The 26,240-nt window shown below is 31.9% G+C and overlaps 1 protein-coding gene across 1 annotated transcript in view; it reads left to right on the plus strand.

The window, feature by feature from the left end:
- The first annotated feature begins 17,014 nt into the window (after nucleotides 1-17,014).
- The window catches only part of LOC132933514 (optomotor-blind protein-like), a 61,411-nt gene continuing 52,185 nt past the window's right edge, over nucleotides 17,015-26,240 (plus strand). Inside the window, exons 1-2 of the mRNA XM_060999790.1 lie at nucleotides 17,015-17,671; nucleotides 18,726-19,116. Coding sequence (XP_060855773.1) covers nucleotides 17,533-17,671; nucleotides 18,726-19,116 — 530 coding nt within the window. The 5' untranslated portion in view covers nucleotides 17,015-17,532. The remainder of the gene's footprint in view (nucleotides 17,672-18,725; nucleotides 19,117-26,240) is intronic.

Below are 26,240 nucleotides of genomic sequence, written 5' to 3' on the forward strand. Positions count from 1 at the left end.
ATATTATTTATTTATGAACCCATAGGCATGTGCAGACTTCATTGGCAGAATATGCATATTAAAAATGTGTTCCTTCTTTCTAAGAAGCAACAAAAAAGTTCCCCTTTAAAATTACAGTAATGTTAATGATAAATAACATTAATGTATCAATTTTTATAAAAAAAAAGTATTCATATCCTGTACACACAACTATGTATATACATACTAAATATTAATACCTACGTATCTTATATTAAATCTAAATTGGTACAAAACTATAAAATATATTGGTAGGGAGCTAATGTAACCTGTAGGTACAGATAAACAGTAACTAAATAGTAAAATACTGTATTATAGACATTTCAAAATTGAATATGAAATGTAAAACTAAATTATATAATATTACCTAGACGAACAAAATTTATAAGAATCAATAAGATACATATATGAAACTATAAGGAACTTTCGCCTGTGAACTTCAATATTATATTCATACACACTGCGTTTATATTCTTCTTCATTGTAGTTTCGTTTCATTTTGAAATGTATTCAAAATAAAGAAAAAAACTCACAAATTAGATAATATTACAAATTAAATATGAAAAATACATCTATGAATTAACAACATTACTCAGCCACTGACAGTTAACAACAAAGAACAACTGATTAATATGTTAATATACTTACTTATTATGTTATTAGTGATTTTTAAATTAATATTTAATATAAATATATAAAATATTAGTTGACATGGACATATAAATTAGTACGTCTATGGAAGTTGATTATTTTAAAAAACCCCGCAAGAAAATTTGATAACCATGGTACCATAATACCACGGTAGAATTTATGGTTACCAAGTTGGTATCGTCCTGATTTTTGAATTCACAATTCACACGACACTACACGACACGGGCAGTTGTGAACCCGCCTTTAGTCATAAACCTGGTTAATATTGGTTATGTTTACAGTTATTTACAATGTGATAGAATATTTTAACGGAATATTATATATCCGGTAATGCAAAAACTAAAGTTGTAACTATAACGTTAATATATTACCGTATAATTTAACCGAACGTTATTTTTACCGGAGTGTTTAACCGGCGTTGTGCAAAAACTCTCTATTCACACCAATATTATCGGCAACCGGGGATGGCAGGCAAAGGGAGCGCTATACATATTATACTTTAACTGTCTTCCTATAGGTTAGGACAGAAAGCCAACATGTTGAGTTACTAACTTGGATTGACTCCATAATCTCCATAGTCGATAGTATGGAAAGAAAAAGAAAAAGAAGCAACATGCCTTTTTGACTTCTTGTAGAACAAATTATTCGAACCTTGTGAAATATACTCCATACCATTATTATATATAATGTAGAACAATTATAGAAAAAAAAAATGTTTATTTAGTAACGTATTAAGTAGGTATTTATGAAGCATATAGGTATCTGTATTTTATAAGTGTCATCAACGAATGGCTCCTTTCATCAAAATAATGTTAGGTACTTTGTCATATGTGTTACTTTTAGCCTATATTCTTATTGTACCGTAAAAACGAAAATAAATAGTACGTACAGACACTGTCAGATATTTTAAATCTACCTACCTACTTTAAATACCTACATGAACTATTTCAATGATTTAATTATTTTTATTTCCCGGTTGGTACTTGTTATGTTTACGTTATTAATTTACAGGTACGCATTATCGAAGAAGAATGTGTTATCGACAAATCGTCGATTTGTTATACCTACTATAGGGAAAATACAGAGAAAAATATGGTGGCAAGTACAAATTACTATAGGTACCCGTTCGCGCCTCAACTTTCCATACGGTTTGACTGCCGCAGGAATTCATTTTAACATAACCGTCGAACTTGAGTTACCAGAGTAAAAAAAAAAACGAATTATGTTATTATTAATTGTATTATTCATTGGATGCGGTTGTGGCGTATACAACATAATATTATTCGGTACATAACATAAATCGCAATGGTTATCAACGATTATCGGATTATTCTTGTAACTGTGCTATGACTAATACATAGAATATTAGATTTGAATATTATTTATGACGTGAGCACGGCGGCGTGTTCGTATTATTATAATATTAATAATTAATTACTGAAATGTGATTGCTACGACGTACAATATAATAATAATAATATTATACCTATACCGCCGACGCGTAAAAACAACATTATATTATAATACATAATATTATCAAAACGTCTGTTGAAGAATTTATAATAATTATTATATTGTGGCTTGGTGTGGCGCTGGCGGTGTCCGTACACGAAATTGCGGAAACGCACTTAGTGTACCTACGTAACGACCGGCGTTGCTAGTTCCCGGATGGGTGACCGCCCTGGATTTTCAGCAACGAATCCTTGCCACACATACAAAAACGAGTTTTCGACGTTCCTCCCCTACTAACAACCCTACAAAAAAAAAATTTTATTATTGTCGCCCTTCAAAACTGGGTTGTTGGGTTTTTCGTCGAAAATCGTTTTATCATTGAAAATATTGATAATGGTTTCGGACGTCGAAATCGGCACGATTGCGATGTACGGCTAAACTTGTCACTGGCACGAATATTATATAGCTATCGTGATTTATACTCTTTGTCATAGAGATAACACTCGGGATCTTATAATCGGAGACTTCGATTACCGCACACGGCGAGAACACGATTATAATTTATAATAATATGTTTTATTATTATTTCGCGGACCCCGACGGTAAATATTAAACCATCTGTAATGTTGGTTGTCGGCCTTTTTATACACATATAATAATACCTTCTATATTATTATATTATTATATCGTCGTCTCCATATTCTGTCATGTGTGTTTGTGATACCGGACCATACAATAGACTAATGATACGAGTCAATTTACAAGTCATTATCATCGCAATAGGATCCCGATTATATGTGTAATAAATAATAATAATATAATATCACCGGCCCGAGCGCATATTATGGCTAAGAGTTTGGGTCAATCTGCTCGTTGTTGTATCTTTAACAATAATATGCACAATAAATAATAATAATATAATACAAGTATAGGTACCTACATAATACAATATGATAAAACATAAAACGAAATGTTTGTATTGTGCTATGCGTGCGTCGACGATGATGTGCCGCAGAGAGTAAATGATGTACCTATATTATTATTAATATTTAATATAGGTACAGATACATACGTGAAGTGTTTGCGAAATTTAATTCAATACTGATTTTGTAGGACATTATTATATCCAAGCATATATATCATCGCCTATGTTCGGAATAATTTTTTATTTAAAATTAGTCTCGAAGAGTTACAGTGCTTACAGTAATGGTTTACATAGAAATAGGTGGAAATAGACCCTACTCGTTAGACTGATCGATTTCCACGAGTCGTATTAATACTCGTACGGTGGCGTGGCGCCATGCATATGGCCAATGCATTGATTCCATTTATCAGTGCCATTATGCGGATAATTTTTATGTTTTAATTTTATTTGTACATAAGTAGGTATCTTGTATATTTTACGATATACATTTAAGTATAAACAAGTTTAAAAAATTAATAATTAGTAATTGAAATTAATTTGTCCAACATAAGAATTTTCAAAAAAAAATTTACATAAAAAATATAAGATTATCTATCTGTGTTTATAATGTTATATGAGATCGATTAACTTAATTAGAATAGCGCCAACAGTTTATTTGACTATATGCGTTGGTGTAGGTACCTACCTACATTGTAATAAATTATGATAAGAATTGAGTTCTCATATACGTGTTATTATAAGCATCACATATCAGAATAATGTAATGTTAATTTTGTCCCAATAATATAGGTAAACACGTAAGTCTTTCTTCCTTCCTTCCGTTATAATATGTTTGATTATAATTTGGACTCCACATATGACAATATATGGTACCTATTTTTTCATTATATATCTGAGAGACTAATTTATAATCAGATCAGAAATATCTCTTTTTCTATATTTATGCACACCCATGGCGTGGCATTTTTTTTTATGCAGATCACAAACCCTAGTTAGAATTTATCCATTTTCAGGCCATACAATTTAAGAACTGGACCAAAAAACAATAGTATTTGATTTTAAATTTGGAAATGGATACTTTGCGTGGTCAAATGATGCCACATTTTATGTGGTTGGATTTTACTGTATTAACTATACAGATTTTACTGTATAGTTAAATTGTTATATTATTTATTTTTCTAAATGTTTTGTTTGTATTTCTCTATTCTAATTACCTTAAATTCAGAAAATTATATATGTGTATTACAACATGTACCTAGGGACGGCTCCAGAATTTTTTTCTTAGGGGGTGATAAAGGGCAAGTCGATTTTTGAAGGTACAAGCTCAACAATGATTGAACTTCTATCAATAGAAAAAAAAATAATGATTCATGCACCAGTGAACACTATTATAGTGAGTTTCTGAATTATATAATAACATATTACATTAATTGATACATAATAGTAATATAAAAAAAAATAAAAAAGAATTAAATATTTTATATAAGCTTTATTTTTCTATTGTGATGAGCAGCAGAAAGCTTGTCCATAAATTTTTCCATATCTAGGTTTTTAGAAAAAAATTTTTTCATTAGAAAGAATTGCTATATTTGATAATCTTGTGTTTATAATTTTATTTCTTGAATAACTTTTAATTTGTCAGAGGCTAGAAAAAGTTCTCTCCACCCCAGCACTGGAAGGAAGAATGATAATTGTTATGGTACACAGTAAATATAGTTCAGAGAACGCCAATTTGTAACACTAATAATAATTGTGTGAAATCAAGTATAGTGTTAATTTTCCTTTTTTTTTTATCAATCTGATGTCTATTTATGAGTTTGGGTATTATCTTAAGTTCAGATTCCAAGCTTTCAATATTAACATTATAATGTACGGTGAGTTAAAAATTAAGATAGTAATCCCATTTAATATTTACGATTATAATATAATGTCAATCATATAAACGGTAACACGCACCAGTAAAAATAGTACTTTAGTAAGTAGTAAGTTAGGTACCTAACTAAAAAAAACAATTCTCCCTCAAAATCTTCTTTTTTCCCATAATATGTGAATTTAGATATTATGTTACTTTTTGAAACTGCACTATAGCGGATAACTTATCTTTTCCCATTATAAATTAATACGCAAACACAAACAAAGTTGAAACAACACGACGAACCACGTGACTGAGAATCGATTAATCCTATATGATTACGTATACATTATCGATTTTATCACACTCATTTCAAACCAAGGGTATCAATTAATAATTATAGTTTGTAATATCTGCAGCATTATTATTAAAACGTTAGATATTCTTATTGGACCGTAATCAGCCACGAGTTACGCACCGGATTGCAAAACTAAACAAATATGACTTTAGTATTACTACCAGAGCCCCCATATTCTATTAAATAATATTTTATAGGACCCGCAAATACATTTAGTACAGGGACTCAAAATTTGATTTGGGAGGCCTGATTATTACTAGGTAACTAGGTGTTGAGTAGTATAATACAAAGGCAACATTAAATGGTTTTTAAATTGTGCGCAAATTGGTTTTAAAAAAAGTAAATGAGTTGTAGCCATCCTAAACATACAATATTGAATATTTAAAATTGTTTTTGTCTGTGTGACGCTGCCTGCGATGACTTCAGTCGACAGTCGTTGATTGTCGTTGTCCGGTCAAAATTGTTACTGTGTGAGAGGCGAGGAAAAGACACAGACACCAAATTTAAAATTTAATTTAGGTACCTATTAGATTGTATTATACGAAATACTATTTTATAGGTACAGGTAAAAATAATACTAATATATTATGAAACTTGATCAGAAATATTATCAGTAATATTTATGATACTTGCAGACTTCTTTACGACGTTATTATTTAATTCCTATCTTTTCTACTATCTTTTCGCATATTAGAGTAGCGATCCTACAACTTAGTTCTATTTGGTCTAATATGTCCATTATATTTCTTGTAGGGTATAAAGTAAGTAAGTGCTGACTCATTTGGAAAAAGTTGAACATTACTTAGAGCAAGTGGCCGTATATACAGATAACATTCTTGTATAATATATAATATATCAAATTAATTAACAGTATGGGGTTATATGCAAGTAGGTAAGAAAAATAATACAAATTTTAACTTAACATAACTTAATATATTTTTTTTTTTGTAATAGAAAATTGTTTGGTAGAATGATACCCACCGTGCAAAAAACAGTTACGATTATGTAAAAGGAATATTCCTAAGGAACATTGAAACGTTCTTACGGAACTTCCATTAGAGTTCCAAAAACATTCCTATAACGCAATTTGCCGTGTTTTTTGCAACAATGAATAGTAATTATAATAATAATTTAATAATAATTATAATAATAATATACATAACATAATAATATAACATAATATAACATAATAATTTAATTTATGTTGAGATGCATTGCATTAACAAAAAAAAAAAATACCTACAAGCTTAAAATGGTCTTTGAATTTCCAAAAATGAACACTGTTCAATCTATTCGATTTCAATTTTGAAAACTGATCTGAACTCGTTACCTAGTCTTCTGTGTTTACACCAGATCATTTTTAATAATTATTATTTTTTAATTAAACACAAGCTATTAAGGAACTGATATTTTAAGAATTTAAAACAGTTATAAAAAGCTTAATATTAGATTATTTCAAAATGTATCTGGTATGAACTTAGATTAAGATCTTGGCTTTAATTTTGTATAGGTATGTTATTTCTCTAAACCTGCCTTGGAAGCCGTAAATATGGAAATACTAGAACATGTTTATTGATATAATGATATATATAAAATAATTTGTTGCACAACCTGTGCTGCTCAACAATTTAATCGGCGATCAAGATTATTAAATCCCCCACTCCTTATTCCTGGAAATGTGTCGACGGACGCGACTTGCGGCACGACCGATAACACAGTGAGCGTTGTTAGGTTTTAGTTTTACTGTCGAAGACCCTTAACTAATTTTTAGTATAATTTTTTGAAAGTAATTTATTTTAACTATGATTAGTTTATGAATTGATTTTAAATGTCTTAAATGTCTGGTCATTTTCATCACTTTTACTAGGCATATTCAAATTAACCTTACCTTCAGATGAATTTTGTATTGTTGGATAAGATAATTTTTCAATAGTATTTGGAAAGTGTTGATTTTGAGACCCCGTAGATTCAAGATTCTGTAATATATAATATAATAATAATTAGATTTTGTTTAGTACATTTTATTATAAGAACATTGAACTGTATGTACCTGTGATACTGGATTTGAAGATTCACTTGTCGTTGGTAAATTCATGTAATCTGTAGCTTGCATCAGAGATGCTATAGTATTTGAATTGAGCAATGTCAAAGGTTGCAAATCTGTATAACTATTTTCTTTGTGAAAAGTGGAGTCTACTGCTGATGACAAAGAAGCACTATTATTTGTTGAAAATGTTTGCAATGGCCCTTCAGATAATGTTCCCGACACTGTTGCCCCTTGAATATTGGGTATAATAGTGTAACCAGGATCTTTAAATTAAATCAAATACGACTAGTTAGGTATGTTATAATACATCAAATATAACTTAAACATAAATAATAATGTAATAACCTAACCTAACCTAACCTAATCATAATATTATTATCACAATAAAAATATTATCAAGAATTAGGTGTTTCGTTTTCATCAAAATGTAAAAGAAATCAGTAAAAAGTTGTAATAAATTATACCTATTATAAAAAATTTTAATAAATTATACGTATTAGGTATATTAGAATAAAATGTTAACATTGAAGTATTCAATTAAGGCCCCACACGAGCGTTGAAAGTACGGACGTTGTGACGGACGTTAAGTTGTAACGGACGTCACTACCTTCGTCACACGAAAGTAGAATATAACGTCAGTTGTTGATTTCGCATCTTACAAGATGGAAGATTTGGATACTGCGATTTTTGTGTACTCCGCTATACGAGTATTACGAAAAAAAAACGCGTGAATCGAAAATGGTGGGTTCACCCAATAAATAGTGAACGATTATTAAATGGTGCATTTTACAACCTTTATAACTTGCTGAGAGCTGACAATGCGAAATTTTTTAATTATTTTTGCATGTCACGAAGCAAATTTGACGAACTATTCAATAAAAGTAAAACGAAAATAATGCGTCAAGATACAGGTATGAGATCTGCGATACCAGCAGAAGAGATGTTGGCAGTTACTTTGAGGTAATAAATTAATAAAATATACAAAATAAATAATTATATAATTTTATCATTTATAATTACATTAAATAACTACCTAGTCATAATATTTGCACTTATTAAAATTATATTTCATAAAAAATTGAAAAAAAAAAACAATAAACCTTTAAGTATGCTATTTGTGATCCTTAGCATTTGATTAACAAACAAATTAAAATTAAACATTAGGTTGTGTATTATTTGAAAGTTACATACTACTTGATGACGTATTTGATGCTAAGTTTTGTTCGTCTGGAGAAAACTGGCTAAAATATCCAGTAACGGAATTTTTTGAAGACAAAGGTGAAATTATTCGAGCTGTACTTGTTTTTGCCAATTTATCATGGCTGTACATCGGCGTGTCTTGCATTGTAGACGGGTACACGGGCATAGATGTGTTGTAACTATGATTTAATGTAGATATCGGTACACCAGAATTGTGGTTGAAAATTGGACCGGGTGGTTGGAAATATGGAGGTGTGTTATTGGTTAGCTTTATACGTTGTAGAAGCTGCATAAGTTGAATTCGGAATTGCATTTTTTGTTCCATATTCAATGTCTTAACTAATGGCAATGTTGATTTATAGAAGTTTAGGTCCTCATCATCAGTATCTCGGTTTGGTTCATAACTACTTTTTTGTCTCGAGTCCAAAAACAAAGGTAGTTTTTCTTCTAAGTTGATTTTCTTTTTTTTAGTGGGTGGAGGTGTTAAAAGAGTTTTTTCTGCAGTATTTGAATGATCATCTGTCAAACATTCATCTGCTATAGCCATATCATCTGACAATTGTGTTGCATCAGCATCTTCTTCATTTAAATTTGATTGAATACTACTAGCAGTGGGACGATGTTCTCTATTTTTTTTAAAAAATGAGAGCTGTTCTTCAAAAATGTAACGTATTTTTTTCGACCACTGCCAGACTTATTGCATTCTTCTTGTTATTTTAAACTACGGACATAATTATCGCGTACACTTCTCCATTTTGATATAAGATCTTGTACTGTGTAAAACGTATTGAAAAAAACACAGGATTTAGTTTTATGCTGCATCATGTTTAGTATCATGGTATCAGTTCGTACATCATAATAAAAAAATATATAATTTATATAGGTAGGACTGGATATAAAATATTATTTTGATGTATTAATTTTATTACAGTTAAATATTTTTGTTGATTATTTTGGGATTAAAAAGTTAACGTTTATGAAATATTTAATTTAGAATAAAATGTAATAGTAAAATGTTTTGGTTAATTTTGCGATTTTTTTATTTGTATGCGTATATTTATTTTTGTTATTTTATATTTTTATCCACATATCCTATTTGCAGATACCTGAGTAGTACAAACAGTCTTCAAGATTTATACTACGAATTTAGAATTGGTAGATCGACTTTATTTGGTATCATACGGACAGTGTGTTTGCAAATATGGGAAGTTATACACGATGAATGTATACCAACACCAAATGAAGAAAAATGGCTGAACATCGCCGAAGGTTGTCAACAACGAGCACAATTTCCTCATTGCATAGGTAGGTACTATTGATGGAAAACACATTAGAGTCATCAAACCACGTGGAAGTGCGTCTCAATATTTTAACTATAAACACTTTTTTTCTGCGGTTTTATTAGCGGTGGTTGACTCTAATTATTGTTTCACGTTTACTGATGTCTGTTCGTTTGAGAAGGACTCAGACTCTACAATTTTTAAAAACTCAACTTAACATAAGCATCTACAAAATAATTCTCCGAATATTCCAAAACCTAGTCAAATACATGGTATTCAGAATTCAGATACCTATGCCATATGCATTTGTGGGCGACGAAGCCTTTGGGTTGTCGACAAATATGTTAAGACCATATGCAGAAAAATGCTTACCAGTCAATAAAAGGATTTTTAATTATCGACTTTCACGTGCACGACGCCATGTAGAGTGTGAGTTTGGAATTTTATCCAATAAATGGAGGATATTTCACCGCCCAATGGATGTTGATGTAGAATTAGCAATTGATATTGTAAAATGTTGTTGCGTTTTGCACAATTTCGTTCGCAAACGTGATGGGTATGATTTTGAAGATTCTCTAACAGTAACCGGTATGGAAGACATCGAACTAGATACTAACTTCAACGTAAATGGATCTATTAACAAATATCGGGATGCACTGGCAAATTATTTCAGTTGTGAATTAGGACAAGTGGCATGGCAGAATGAAAAAATTTAAAATATTATATACCTATGTTTATTTTTATAGTTAATAGTAATATACATAATTAATTAATAATATCATATTAAAATAAATTAAGTAATCAGATGATACTCACTAATTATTTTTTGTTCTGTTTGAGTTTTTTCACTAAAATTTTCAAATATAACAGTTGCAACTTCCATCCATCCATCATTTTTCTTGTTTCTGTCTCTATACAACTCGTCACTTATATCCCATAAAAAAAAATCGTGGAATATCACTAAAATCTATATCTAATAATGAAAATTAAATTGAATTAATAAATATCAAGTCAAATAAAATAATTCTACATTTCATAAAAAATCTATTTTGAATACAAAAGCTTAAAAAGAATTAAAAAATATAACTTTTTTTTATCTAAATTAGATTTTTATTTTATTGTTCATTTTTTATTCAAAATGTAATTTGAATTGTAATATTATTTTGAAAAAATATAATTTATTAAATAAATTTAAAATTAATACATAAATCTAAATGGAATGAAAAAATGCAAGTTGATTAAACTTATATAGATTTAATAAAAAAACTAATTTGAAAAATCAAGTTTAATAAAAAATGTAATTTGGATAAAAAAATATAACTTGACTTTTTTATAATTGATTAATTAGATTTTTCGTGCATTTTAGATTATTTATTTAAATTATATTTTTTTTTATAAATGTAGATGTATTTTATTCAACTAGCTTTTTTAATTATATTTAGATTTTTTATCCATATAAGTTTTTTATTTTTATCGATATCAATAACACAGTTATTTGTTTACAATTTAAATGTATGATTGTATGTTTGTGTGTTAAAAAAAATTGAAGCACTATCGAAGTATTTGGGCATTATGGTAATTGTTCCAGCCTCGAACCAGAAATTGTAGGCTATCTGCGTACGTCTATAGTATAAAGTATTCTTTATAAGTACAGTCACTGTATATCTAAGAACAAAAGTAGTCATAAGTAGTCATAAGCTTTTGTTTGATACCTATTAGGAAGTTTTGGGACAACTTGGGTGGGCCAACTTTCAAACATCAAAGCTCATAGCAGCTGGGGCGTAATTAAGGAGTGGGGATGGACCCCCCCAAAAAAACTTTTTTTTACCGTTAACATTTTGATCAAAGTATTGATAATGACCATTCATGTTTGCTAAAAACTTATATCCCCCCAAACCAAATTCCTAATTACGCCATTGCATAGCAGTCGTACGATAAACTTGCAAATTCTAAAACGAGACTTGCAAATTCTGGCTAATCATTAGCTTTTGCTCAGTGCTGGTTTCAAAGTTCTTAGACAAAGTGGGTGGGCCAACTTCACTAGGTAGTTCAAAAATGTAGTGGCCGCCTGATGGACTTGCAAATTTCAAAAAGGGGCTTTCAAATACTTGCTAATCATTAGCTTTCGTTTGATACCGATTTCGAAGTTCTCGGTCAAAATGGAGGCGACTACGTGAAGTTGGCCCATCTTTACATTTTTTGGATTAACGGTGAAAGTTTGGACTTGCAAATTCTAAAAATAGACTTACAAATACTTGCAAATAACTTGCAAAATAATTACATAGATTTAAAAGAAATTGAAGTAATTAGGAGGGCCAACTTCACGATAGTTAATACATTATTTCAATTTGCACTTAAAACATTTAGTTTTTACTATTCAATCATATTTGATATTATATGACAATCAATTAACAAAATATAAGACATTAATTAATAATATTTAAATATTTAAATTATTTTTTCCGATGTATAGTACTTAACCATAAACAACTATGAACAGATTGTTCATAAAATAATAATGAATATTAATTATTCATGTATTATTATACAACTAAACACTACATGTAAATTGTATTATTAGAATTATAAAAAATAATTACATTGAGATTAATATTAAGTACCGCTACTGTTAAGTATTAATTATATTTTTAAATATATGAACAATAAGTATAGTTTATGTTTAATGTACTTACCAATATTATTTTTTTCTGCTATAGGTTTATCGTCAAAATGTTTGTAAAATATTTTAAATATATTTTCCCAGGCCTTTGTCTTGGCATTTCTTTGGCTAAATTCAGCAATTTGACTGTTCCATATCGCATTCTCATTCTCAATAGTACTTATAAATAATTCAGTCTCAACATATTCGTTTCTCGAGACCATAGTTGATAAAGAAATTAAAAAAGAAAAAAAAACGATTTTCTATACTTGTATTTTCGTAATAAAACAATTAGCAATTAGCATTAGTTATAATTTGACAGTCATGATTTTCTTCATCTTTTGTCAATTGTACCAACCCCGTTTTTCGCATAAATTATATATTTATATGATAGTTGGTACCGAGATGCGCGTTTTTCTTCCCGTGGAAACGTCCTAACTATCTGCAATTGATTGCTATCGAACGCGCGTTTAAAGAAAAACGCACGTAGAAGCTAGATATCACGTTCACGCGCGTTTAAACGAGTACACTTGTATTTCTCCCAATGCATTTCATAAACGTGCGTTTAAAAACGCTGGTGGAAAAGGTCACTAAATCGACTAAAACTTTAGAGAATCACCTTACGGGCGAAGAGACCACCGGACTACCGAACAGATTAGTTGATATTTATTTTATTTACGCTGTACATTATGATTTATAATTTTCCCTGTATGTTCCGCGGTGGGTTAATATTTATTTAGTTCTAATTTTTTGTTTACTGCTGTTACGCCATACGGGGATTGAGTGCAATCCCTCTGGCCAGGGAGGGCGAGTGCTATTATTTATTTGTTTTATAAATGTGAATATCTGTAAGGCACGGTGTGCCCGAGATTAGCCATACTGAGGCATACACCGGACCCGTACCTCCGGCTTGCACGACCGCGATAACGGTGTGCGAGTCAGTCTGTTTTTGTAAGTGACCGGCGTCACTCGACGTGTTCCTGACAACCGTCACTGACCATTGACCAACGTTAATTATATTATGAATAGAATTCTGTTACACCTATTTTATTTTATGTTATTTAAATGGTATCACGTTATAAGTTTTTTAATAATTTAACAAGTTGCAGACTGCCTCGAACGTCTTAAATAAGACTTAATTTAACTCTCACCTTACCTTGCAATTTCGTTTGTAGAAAAATTTAAAAACCGTCTGTCGTTTGAGAGTTAAATTTAATACACACTGTCGTTGTTGTTATATGATCTATATAGCATTAAATTTGACTCACATATTTTATTATTTTATTTTGTGAGATTTTGCATTTAACTATCATTTATATACATCACTGGAAAGAAGAGTAAAACTGATATTAGGTTATAAAAAGTGAGAGCAATTTTCATTGTTTTATATGTATTGTGATGTAGGTATTTAAATTAAATATCAACATACTATCAAATTAATTAACAGTATGGGGTATAATATGCAAGTAGCCAGTAGGTAAGAAAAATAATACAAATTTTAACTTAACATAACTTAATATATTTTTTTTTTGTTATAGAAAATTGTTTGGTAGAATGATCATATAATTATTATATGATATATCAATAAATCATTATTATATTGAAAAACTTGTATACTTATAAAATATAAATACAGCAAATTATAAATAAAACAAATTAAAAACATTATTTTCTATCCTATTCAATAAATGCTATTTACAAATAACAGTATATTTATTTTGTCCGGACTCTGTGAAGTTATCAAAAAAAACATGCATGAATAATACAGCATGTTACCTTAAGTAGAAGTATGAGTGATATTGTAGTTTAAAAATTGTATATTATTTAACACTGTTATCGTCGTACTGCGAAAATTGTCGTCCAAGACGTTTATCACCCAGTTTATACCAGTCTTGGCGGAAAATGCGCGGTAGCGTTCTCTCGTGGTGCAGAGTATAGCATCACTGATAGCGTCTCCGAGGATTCTGTAATAAAAATCTAACAACACATGCACCAGCGCTAGTATGGGTGTTGAGGAGTTATATAAAAGGAAACGTACTAATTACTTTATATAATACGTCTATTATAAGTCCCTTGTTTGTTGTTGATGTGCACTTTCAAACGTGGTTATACCAGAAAACTATTTTTAATTATTGTTGAAAGCATTTATTATCACCATTAAAAGAGTTCTAATAAAATATTTTACCGATGTTAACATAATAAAGTAGAAAATTGTTATCCAAGCGATGATGGGTGCGCGGGTGGTGACGGTGGACTTCCGGCAGGTGACAGGTGTGATGTGCGGCAAAACTACTGTGAATCATAATAAAAAAAAAGCGTAGACGATAAAGAAAAGTTTAAATAAAGAATATAATTTACTAAAAAATTATAATTCCATCATAACTCATCACTCATAAGTACCTACGTATATAGTATATATTATATATATATATATGCATGTCATACCAATGATATAATAATATGAAGCTGGTTAATGTTATATTCATATGAATATATATATAGTAATAATATTATTACTATATATAAGTATATATACTTACATTATGATAGAAAAAATATTATATACTCGCTAGAAACGCAATCATATAATATTATGCGGTGTAACATAAACAAGTTATTTTATTTTTCATCAGTCTTATTATACGATATTTTTTCTAATAAACTTAAAAATAATGAAGTATTGTTACTGTCTAAAAACTTTTGGAATTGTAAGCATGACCTACCTATATATTTCCAAACACCTAAATTATGTATAAGTAATTATCTAACTGTGGCGTGGTGTTTGCTTTCAGTCACGAATATGCTCCGAGAGTGTACACACCGACTGGTGTCACTAGTACCAGGATGGGTGACCACCCGGGATTTTTAGTAACAAATCCTTGCCATACCCCCCTCCCCCACAGTATCAGGCTAATGACCTGAGTTATCGAAGCCTTAATTTAAAATTAAAATTAATAAATTATGTAATTAATAAAGCCAATAAAAAGATATTAACTTAATATTATTGGAATTATGTATACAGCGTAACTTGATTTATAATTTAATTATAATATATATATAGGTATAGTCGTATAGGTATGTATAACCATATATTATTTATTAAATAGAGCTTAAACTCAATGTAGGTAGATATAGATTTATTAAATAAAATCCCGGTACCTATTATATAATATAATATTTGAACATATTGACATTAAAATAATTTTCATCGATATTATAATAACTGCATATATTATATTATGCTGGTTCTTGCAAAATATCGTTTTAACGAAATTACGAATGATAAAATAATGATTATATACAAGCAATTAACATTTTATCAGCATGTTATAATTTATCATTCGATCAGAAAAATATTGTTTATGGATTATCTGTTCATATAAAATATGGTTTTTTATACCTTAATAGTTCCGTTGAAGCGTGAAAACTAGATAGAAAAATCCATAATACTAACTAGGTATATAATAATAATAAAAAGCATGTGGAATCGTAGAACTGACCACTGTTATTGTGCCTTACTCCCTTTTTCTATATAATATTAATATATTATATATGTATACATAGGTAGGTACTCAGATATAATATAATATTCTACAACACCTACAATCTACATATACATGGATATATACATACATACCTAACCAATAAGTAATATGTACGTAGGAAGATCGATTATTGGCGAGGGGGCCGGGGAACGACGTTTGGTGCGGTGCATTACTGCATTTTACCTATAACATAATAATATATGTAGGTACTTTTAGGTATAGGGTTAAAAAAAATATGTTCTCGCCATGCCATACTGAACGCGGTAGGTCGCCTACACTATATATTATGAAGTTATTATAATCTGGAAAGTGGTACAGTGATATATAAATATTCGCTACCTATATAAACTATATAGACGTGGCGAAAAACTGCTGCAGCGCATATTGTTTCGCCAACGACCGGAGGGGGCGTCGAGAATTTATTTTTTTAAATAAGAATATCACGCATTTTATACTTCAAATTATTATTATTATGCAAATTGCGCGACGAAACTGTGCGGAAAAACACTGCGGCTAAAGGTACCTGCGTATACACATTGTATATTATAATGTATATGTATAAACTCGCGCGGAAATTATTATTACGTATTATAATAATAATATAGCGGTCGTGTTGTGTTCGCGCCGAGACGGCGTTTAATGGGCGGGCGATGAACGTGCTTCAGTGAGTGGGTGGGAGGGGGGTGGCTGCGGTTTCGGTTGCTCGTCGGTCATTGATGAAGGGGTGAGGGGGGGAGGGAGGACGGAGAAAATCAACGACGGGCCCGCACACATTATCGCCGTCGCCGCCGCCGCGCTGTATTTGTGGGCAGCGTAGAAGCAGCGGGACGACGGGTGCACGCCCATCGGATCGGGCCCCGTCGAGCGGTCGGCCGGTCGGTTGGGGTTGGGGGGGCGAGATCGATATCCGGACGGCCACGCCCCACCCCCCCGCGGTCGCTGCCGGTGGGCTGTGCTCTGCGGGACCGCGGCCGCCGCCACCACCGAACGTCTCGACATGCGCACTGGTCGCCGCCGCGTTTTAGTATCACAACGTTAACCCGACCGACCGGCCGCACACGCCGCGCACACACCGCACACGCACGTCGCACCGCGTACACGACGACCGACGACGGCGACGCAACCGTATACCAAACCTGTACCCATCAGTCGACCACGGGCGCGGTGATCGCATTCGCTATCGACACGTCCGTTCCGTCGCCGCCGCCGCGTTTTATTTTCCATAATTATATAATATTATTATAACGGCACGATATGGTCCGCAAGTCGACGTCGACGACGGCCGCTGACGCCGCAGCCGTTCGCGTTTGACCCGCAGTTACGAAAATACATTCCGTTTCGTCAAACGGTTTGCGAGTGTTTTTCGCCGTCTGCAGCATTAGGTGTATCCACGAAATATCATATTATTCTAGGACCGCGATTCGCCTGTCCTGTCCTGGTATACCGTGTCGTGGATACCTAGGTATATAATCCGTCCGTCCGTTTTTCGTTACCGCTTCGCCGGCCGCATAGGTACGGTAACCATACCTAAACACCGGTAATAATATGATAATGGGCACGGCCAACCAGGAACAGCATCCTGCCAGCGCGATCAAAAAGCCCACGGACTTTTCGATCGACGCAATTATGCGCAAAGATGACGCCGCCGCCACTGCCGCCGATTCGAGACACAACATCATGTTCGGTGAGTGCCAACATATTTATATATTATTATAAATCTACTCGACTTATTAATGCATATATTAATGTTATGTAATCGTGGTTCATGTTTTTTCGACGTTTACAACTCTCAGACCTAGACTTGGCACATAATAATAAATTTATAGATTTTAAATATCCACAATACCCTACGATATAGCTTTATTGTAGACACCTATATAATATTAGCCACAATATTTGTATTAACTCAAAGAAATTTAGTATTGCTATAACAAAAACTACATTTTTTTAAAAAAATTTTTGTGTTTGTATTTATTAATTTCGCGTTGACATCATCTACTAATTATTGTAAAAACTGTCTAATTCTATAGCTAGATTAGGTACCTAATATAAAAATACAAAACTATTTTGTCACAGGACATTTTGTATAAATTCCATTTTTATTTTGCTTTGTTGAAATTGTTTACAAATATATTTGTTGAATACTTGAATGTGTAGGTATGTATAGGTATATGCATAATATATCGTTACGAGTTATGCCTAATAATTAGTATTTTAATATAAATAAACTTTATTTAGGCCGCCATATTATAAAATTAAATGATAATAATATTATTACCTATTTATATACATAATAATACAACGATTAAACTCTGTAGAATATATTTCATACATAATATTGCATATTTTCTTTGAATACTGTTATTACTTAATATTATTATCATCTAGGTAAGTTTTTTGAAAACCAACTGAATTTCACTAAAACCGATGATGTTCAGTATTATAATTTAATGGAATATAATAATTTATAAAACTACTTAGTACTTAGCTGGAATATAATATAATGAACTAAATTTTTTTACATAGTATCCATACATATTATATATTATTATTTTTGCTACAAACATTACCTACTTATTATTTTTCAGATATTTAGTATACATTATAAATGTATTCCTAATATTAAGTATATATATATATAGAGAGAGAGAGATTATAGCCTATAGGGTACCAACTATTATAGTGCAATGTTGGTCAAATGTCATTATTTTTTTATTTCATTATTGAATTTCGTGCAGGTACGGAGGGCGAAGGTTCGATGGGTGGGACTGAAGATTTGGACATTGAAGTGGACGTCGTTGAGACTTCGGAACCAGAAGACTTGGCCGCCAACCGCTATCATCGCCGGTCTTCGGTGGACGCGGGTACCGGAAAGCAAAATGGCACGGCTAGTGGTTCGAAGAAAAAGAGATGTCGAGAAACGGTTAGCGCTTCATCTGAAGATGGTGACCGGACACCGCCTCCACACGATTCTGCACAGGCCACCTCCAAGAACCTGGCAACAATGTTGGCAAAATGTACCAGTCCGGATTTGGCATCCACGGAATGCTACCTTGAGTCCGTCTCAAAAGAGCTCTGGTCCAAATTTCACGAACTGGGCACGGAAATGATCATCACCAAAACTGGAAGGTATGCATCATACTATATATATGTAAAATATTATGTAATTAGGTAATATAACGTTCGGTATATATTCGCATTTCATGGCAATGCGCACTTCAATAGTTACCTTTATTTTATCCATACATTTAGATGTAAGTACCACATTTTCCAAAACGTCATTATAATTTATAGCTGCAAAGTGCCTACCTATATATTATAATATGTCTGTGTGTGTAAATCTTACACTTTATATTATAATATAAGCATATTCCATGGAATAAAATAATTTCTATATACAAGGACTTGAAGTGCCTAAAATAATCAAAATAAGCGCAAAGTATAAAAACACTTTAAAACATGAAAATAAGAAAATAATAATTTAAAAATGTTTACCCCTCTCACTTAAAAAAAGCTGGTTGATTCTTAAAATCTTCCTTTTTACCTACCTACTATTATTTATTACTTATTAGAACGTTGGTAATTTGGAATATTTTAACTTTTAAGTAAAGGCGAAAAAAAGCAAATGCTTGAAGTCCTGAACTCTAATTAATGTCTATATATAAAATATATATTTATACCCTATAGAATACAATTATCAACCAAATATTTTTAATCTGCAAAAAATTTGTTATGTATTGAAATTCATGGATTAAAATTGGCCTAAAGGTTTTCTGTTCTTGTTCCTGTAGTATGTATTTGATGCTGGTACTAAATTCTAATCGATTATAATCTATATGTATATTTGTAAAATCTGTACAAAGTGTTTGTGAGTCGAGTTCAATATCGCTTTAATTTTCGATTGAGTTCATATGAGTTATTACTTATTCCATAAGTACCAGCTATTTACTTTCTTGAATTCTTTTCAAAAAATAATCATACTGATTTTAGATAGAGAATAGGAATTAAATACACAATACTTTATGCAATCATCAAAATAATGTTTTAGTGATATTGTTTTAGGCTGTAGTACTTATGCCTTTTTATACAATAATATAATAACCAATACTATCGTATAATTATATTAACTATTATCCCGTTGCATTAGTATTCACATGGGTGGGTGATATATATACCTAACAATAAAATAAGAAAATATCATACGACACGTTAATTCGTACGAAAATAAAAAAAATGCACTAAGTATTAGGCATAAGTTATTACAATATAGGTACCTATAAATATATCATTACGGTGTCATACGGTACCTATTATTGATTTGGTATTATACATTTTGGACGAGTTCGACAAGGGACGTCCGCATAAAATAATATAAAACTGAATCGCGTGTTTATACGCATCGTGCATGCCCTGGCACACACATTCATAAATATAGGTATAAAAGTATACACAGGACACAAGTTATTATTAATGACGTTTTATCGATGTTCCGAAACGACCCACCAACAGTAATAAATAATAATCTATTTATTATTTATAACTATTATATTATTATTATATTATTAGTTTTTTTTTATAGACTTGGGTCAATTACAGTCGTTAGAATTTCTATAATATTGATTCGCGTATACCCAATACCGCACCCCGTGATGACATCAGATTTCGCATTTTTACATGCACGATGGTCGTTATAACTTATACACCCTACGTGTAACATTTTCAATCAAACACGGCGTGTACATTATAATCATTATACCTATACATATATAGTCTTATAATATTATTATATGTTATGTAAGCAACTATAATATTCTATACGGTATTGCCGGACGTTTCGTCTACCGGAACTATATAATAATATGATATAGGTATAGTATCATGTGACGATGACATTCCTTACATAATATACCTATCCATATATAGGTTAACCGCTTATAGGATAACTCGAAGGGGCAGATGACGTCACGACAAAGGGGGCGGTCTCGCTGTTATACCACATCGATCATATTATTATGTTATAATAATATATATTATATTCTAATCGTGCGTTACCGCAGTTGATTTCGCCGCTGTAGGTCCACCTCGCGCGTATAATATATTATGTATAGGTGCGTATAGGAGGTAGGTAATATAATATACCCATATGGCGATATCATATTTTATATATATACATATATTATTGTATATATATATTTTAACCGTACGACGTGTGTATATGACGATGATAAAATAATAATATAATGCGGCGAGCGGCTGCCGCGGCAGAAGTTAATAGTCCTCGTGAATTCCTCAAACGCCATAGCTGGTATGGGTATAGGCGCGAGCGCGAGATACCGAGACAGACCGCCGCGCGTATATAACGCGTATTATATATATTGTTATTATATTATTGTGCATACGTATATATAATGCGTGTGTGTGTGTGTGTGTGAGAGTGTGTATATAGAACCAAAAATACGCGCTCACACATAAATACGTGTATTTATATCATATATGTATGTGTGAGTGTGTGTTTTGACGTTGTTAAAAGGCATATAATACAAGCGGCTATTGTCCCTTTCATGGAGAGATGATACAACCACGCTCGTCAAGACCTCACACCGCGCCCCATCGGTTACGTCGCGCGATCGTCGTCGTTTATATATTGTGGCTAAATACTTTGCGTCTCCCACGTGTGTGTGTGTGTGTGTGTGTGTGTGTGTGTGCATACAACTATACATACACACAAAAAAACCGTGCACAATTCATTGTAAATAAAAGATAGCTGGAGTATTTTTACGTTTTTCTCTCCGCGTACTCTCTCTCTCACTCTCTATTATCGCTGTATCTTTACTCCTTCGTGGCTATATTGTCCTCGGGAATAAGAGAAAACGTCACATAGTGTATACCCCCGCCGTATCCTCAGTGTGGATCTAATAATATTAATGTATATATATACTCATAAGACCCGAAATCACGCTGTGCGTTTTTTTCCTCTGTCCGCACAAACCTTTCTGCCCGCGGGGTTGCGATAATATATCGTCCTTAACTGCAGTTTATCAATGTATATACCTAATAGGGGCTATAATATATCCTTTCGGCGTAACACTCGTTACCCTTCTTGTAATCCTTTGCCGCCGCCGCTGCCGCCGCCACCGTGCAATTCGTGCGCGCGACAATATAACTTGTTACAAAACGATGGTTTTACCGCCCGACAGTATATAATATATATGTTATATTATATATAGTCGCTATAATGCGCACGACCGACATACCTACCCGTTTTCCCCACGTACAACAGCGGTGACTCGGCCGTTTTATTATTATTATTATTCGGACGCATATCAATCGAGAGTGCATTAGAGACGTATATTATATATGATAATATGTACGATAAATATATTGTAGACACATTATGTTATTGTATTTATGTTCCTAAAAATAAGAAAATATTTTATGTATACCCGCATCGAACGTCCACCTATAATCCCTGAGGTGCACGCACCGTAGGTGCGAGTTTGTCAGTCTTGTAAACGTGATACATGGCACAATGATTGATAAATTACCCTCAGACTCTTTCCTCTGTGCCTGTGATGTCGAGAACACAGAAATAATAACAACACCATAATGTATAATAATCCCCGGAGATATGCAGCGACGTTGCCCCTGCACCCTAACTCCACGACCCTACTGTCCACGAGACACCCACGAAACTTACATTTTGGGCAGTCTGTTAGCAGACGGTCGTCGCGTATAGTTAGGTATTTGCATAATCGGGAGAATCGTATCGTATTATTTGTACGTTTGACTGTACATATCTACGAGTGTCTGTTTAGGGAAATATTATTGCATGATCCATGCCATAATATTAGTTATATAATATTGTATGCTCCATTGTTTCAGAGGATAAAAAAGAGCATTCTATGCAATAATATACCTATAATAATAGTATATTAAGCTATTGCGTCATTCCCGACCATTTATTTCGTGTCTTTACGTATACTGCAATATGTATACGAAGTCGCGAAGAGACTTAAGTGTTTGTATTTAATTGTGTGAAATTATTTACGTTATTTGGTGTTTGTTCCTAGATATATACAAATAATGTCTATATACATACAATAATTTAACATCAGACATGAATGTGTATAGGTACTAATATAAAATATTATATTATGATGATTGATGAGCTTTGATTGTTCAAACGTTTATAAGCCTGCAGATACCTATTTTGGAATTTCAACACAGCCTGCAGATTTTCGTTCTTCGTGATTAACATTTTATGAGATTTTATATACAAGCCTGGTAATTGTGTAGGTTATAGTGTAGTTCTTATTACTTTAATAATATACTATTCGTTTAATATTTAAACGCAATAAGCAAACACTTCTCGATAATAATTGTAATATTATGTTGCTATACAACTGTAATAACTAAAATTTCAAATACCAACCACCTATAGTACCTTTTGTTTGCTTACAGGTTATGACGTTTATGTATACCTTATACATAAAATATATCATACTTAAAAAACGAGCGAATTCGTTCATTCCGTTTGTGTAATTATAGGTATTATATAGGTTTTTGATTATGGTGGTTAATAATATATTATGTTTATCAAATGTATTTACATAATGTATATATTTTCACCGAGATATTTTTTTGAACTCGTTGTTAGGCCTGTCACGTCCGGTCTACGCTCCCCGACGTCAAAAAATCCTGATTAATTATAATATAGAGTATTGTATTTTATAGAATATCATAGGTACAACTTATTGTGTGTACACTTTACTTACTTTGAAGACTGTTCAGGTGGTAATGATGTACCCATATTAACATTATTAACCTACAATAATATGATACCGCTGACGTGTATTTGCAGTAGGAGGTAAAATATACGGGCTATGCACATTAGCCCGCGGTACCGCTGTTACAAACACAATAATAATATATTATAATCAGCTACCTACCAGCTGTAATGAAAGTTTCTATGTTCCACATACACGTTTCCGTTGACATCGCAACAGTCCAATCTTTAAATGTAATTATAAAAAAGGCGTGCGTATATTGAGTCGGTGACACTGCCATCACTTTACCACTCCTTATTATTTATAGATACTAATGAATTATACATTATATTATTATACGCACACTGCCGACGTATAAATGACGCGTGTTATCTCGTATTACCTACATATTATTATTATTATTATTACATACCTTTATAATAAAATATCTTTACGGACAAATATACGTTGCGCGTCTCGGATTTCGTTCGTACATACACGTTTTAATCAAACGATTTACATAATTAAATATTACATACATATTTAATATTATGTTCCAAGCGATCGATATATAACAAAACATAGCTTTGGCGTGATTATGTGGATAGATTCCCCAAAGACCTTTTTTTCTGGTGAAATTATGTAATGACAAATCTATCACAAAACCTTCTGAACATCAAAAAAATTTCGGTTAAATGGCGAAAAGGACTAATAATATTTTGGATGAAGGTACTACATTGTACAGCGTGGTAAAAAAGTAAATTCTGTATACATTATTGAATATAATATTGCAGTTGAATATTTCCAAAAGCCCGAGGAAATTTAATCTAGTGTCATAACATTTATAATATTAATTTAAAATTAACCTGTATTTATTATTTAACTTTAATATATTAAAGTTATTTATAAATAATTGTGTTTCATAGTGAGATTAAGGGTTTTTTATAAGATATAAGAGTTTTACAGACCTTTAATATAACATATGCTGCTGTGATGCGTATATAATAGTATTGGGCTGTAAAGCTCTACAATATATTGTAATTGTACAGGCTATACGCGACCTCGCAAACAGATGAAAAATTCTTTTTCACCGTAGGTAGGTATATATATCCACTGCACACCATCACGCGACCGCGCACCGAGGCAGTATTGAACAATAATATACGAGTATAATAACGCGATGAATAAAATATAATAAAACGGGAACGTGCAGCGGGTCTCTCGACTGGTTATAACCATTACACGCTTATATATACACAAATGTGTGTGTGTGTTCCAGCACATATATAATATATCCTACATAGGTGTCGCCAATAAAAAACAATAATAATTCTCACCTTTATATTATGGTGGCGGGTTTTTGACAATTTTGTGACCGGACACCGAATAATATTAAAACGTGCAGGTATTTCTATATATTATAATATTATATTATTATATACCGACCTACCCGTGGTGATATACGTCACACGACGCCATAGAAAATTACTGTCGAGTTTATTTTTATACGAATATTGACATCGAGCCGCGTGTAAAGAGGCGGTCGCATTATATTATTAAAAAATGTGTACACAATACACGTCATAAATATAATATTATTTCGGGGTGTATGTGTGTGTGCGTGTGTGTGTATGTGACAATAGTCCGCGCTGATTGCCGATTTTGTGCTCATTTTGTGGTTCGATTTGCACTGTGCGCAAATACGCTCATTGTAACTCGTCCAACGTTCACACGTCACGCGAGTATCGCGGATATAATACATATTATTATACACGTATCATATATATTTATATTATTGTTATTTATTACATAACAGACGTGTCCTTATTTTTTTTTTTAAATATACCTGTTGGAGGTGATCGCTACTTTGTTATGTGGCTATAGCAGTAGCGGGACGAACTATAGTTTTTGTTATACATTTCTAGGCATAATATCAAAGTTTAACATGCAGTGGTATTCAATACATATATTTTATCACGGAGAAAACTATGTAAAATATAAATTAATAAATACAAATGATGCCTTCTCTCCATCGATTTTCATATTATACCTATATATACAGCGATGCATATTGCACGCACCTACTTCTAATTTAGGCTATATCGATTTTGTGCATTTCCGTGAACGTATATTTATACGCGTTACAGAGTATATGGAAAATATTATAATACGCCAACAACTGCAGTTTCGACTGCATACGCTTTGTATTAGCACTATAAAATCTTAAAAGCCAATAGGGGAGCGAAATAAAAAAATGAACGTTGTACCTACCTACATTCGTAAAAATCGTTGTGTAAATATTACAATATACAATCGAAATTACAGTATGATATAATAATATTGTATTTATAAATTATATTTATATATTATAATATCTGTGGTGTGATTTTGGGGACGCTATTTTATACCCTATATAAATTGTACGCCCGTTGACGAGTCGCACACACGTATCATTCGCACTGACTGACTGACACATGTCAAACGTAA

The sequence above is a fragment of the Metopolophium dirhodum genome, chromosome 1 (genome assembly GCF_019925205.1).
Source record: "Metopolophium dirhodum isolate CAU chromosome 1, ASM1992520v1, whole genome shotgun sequence".
Lineage (NCBI taxonomy): Eukaryota > Metazoa > Arthropoda > Insecta > Hemiptera > Aphididae > Metopolophium > Metopolophium dirhodum.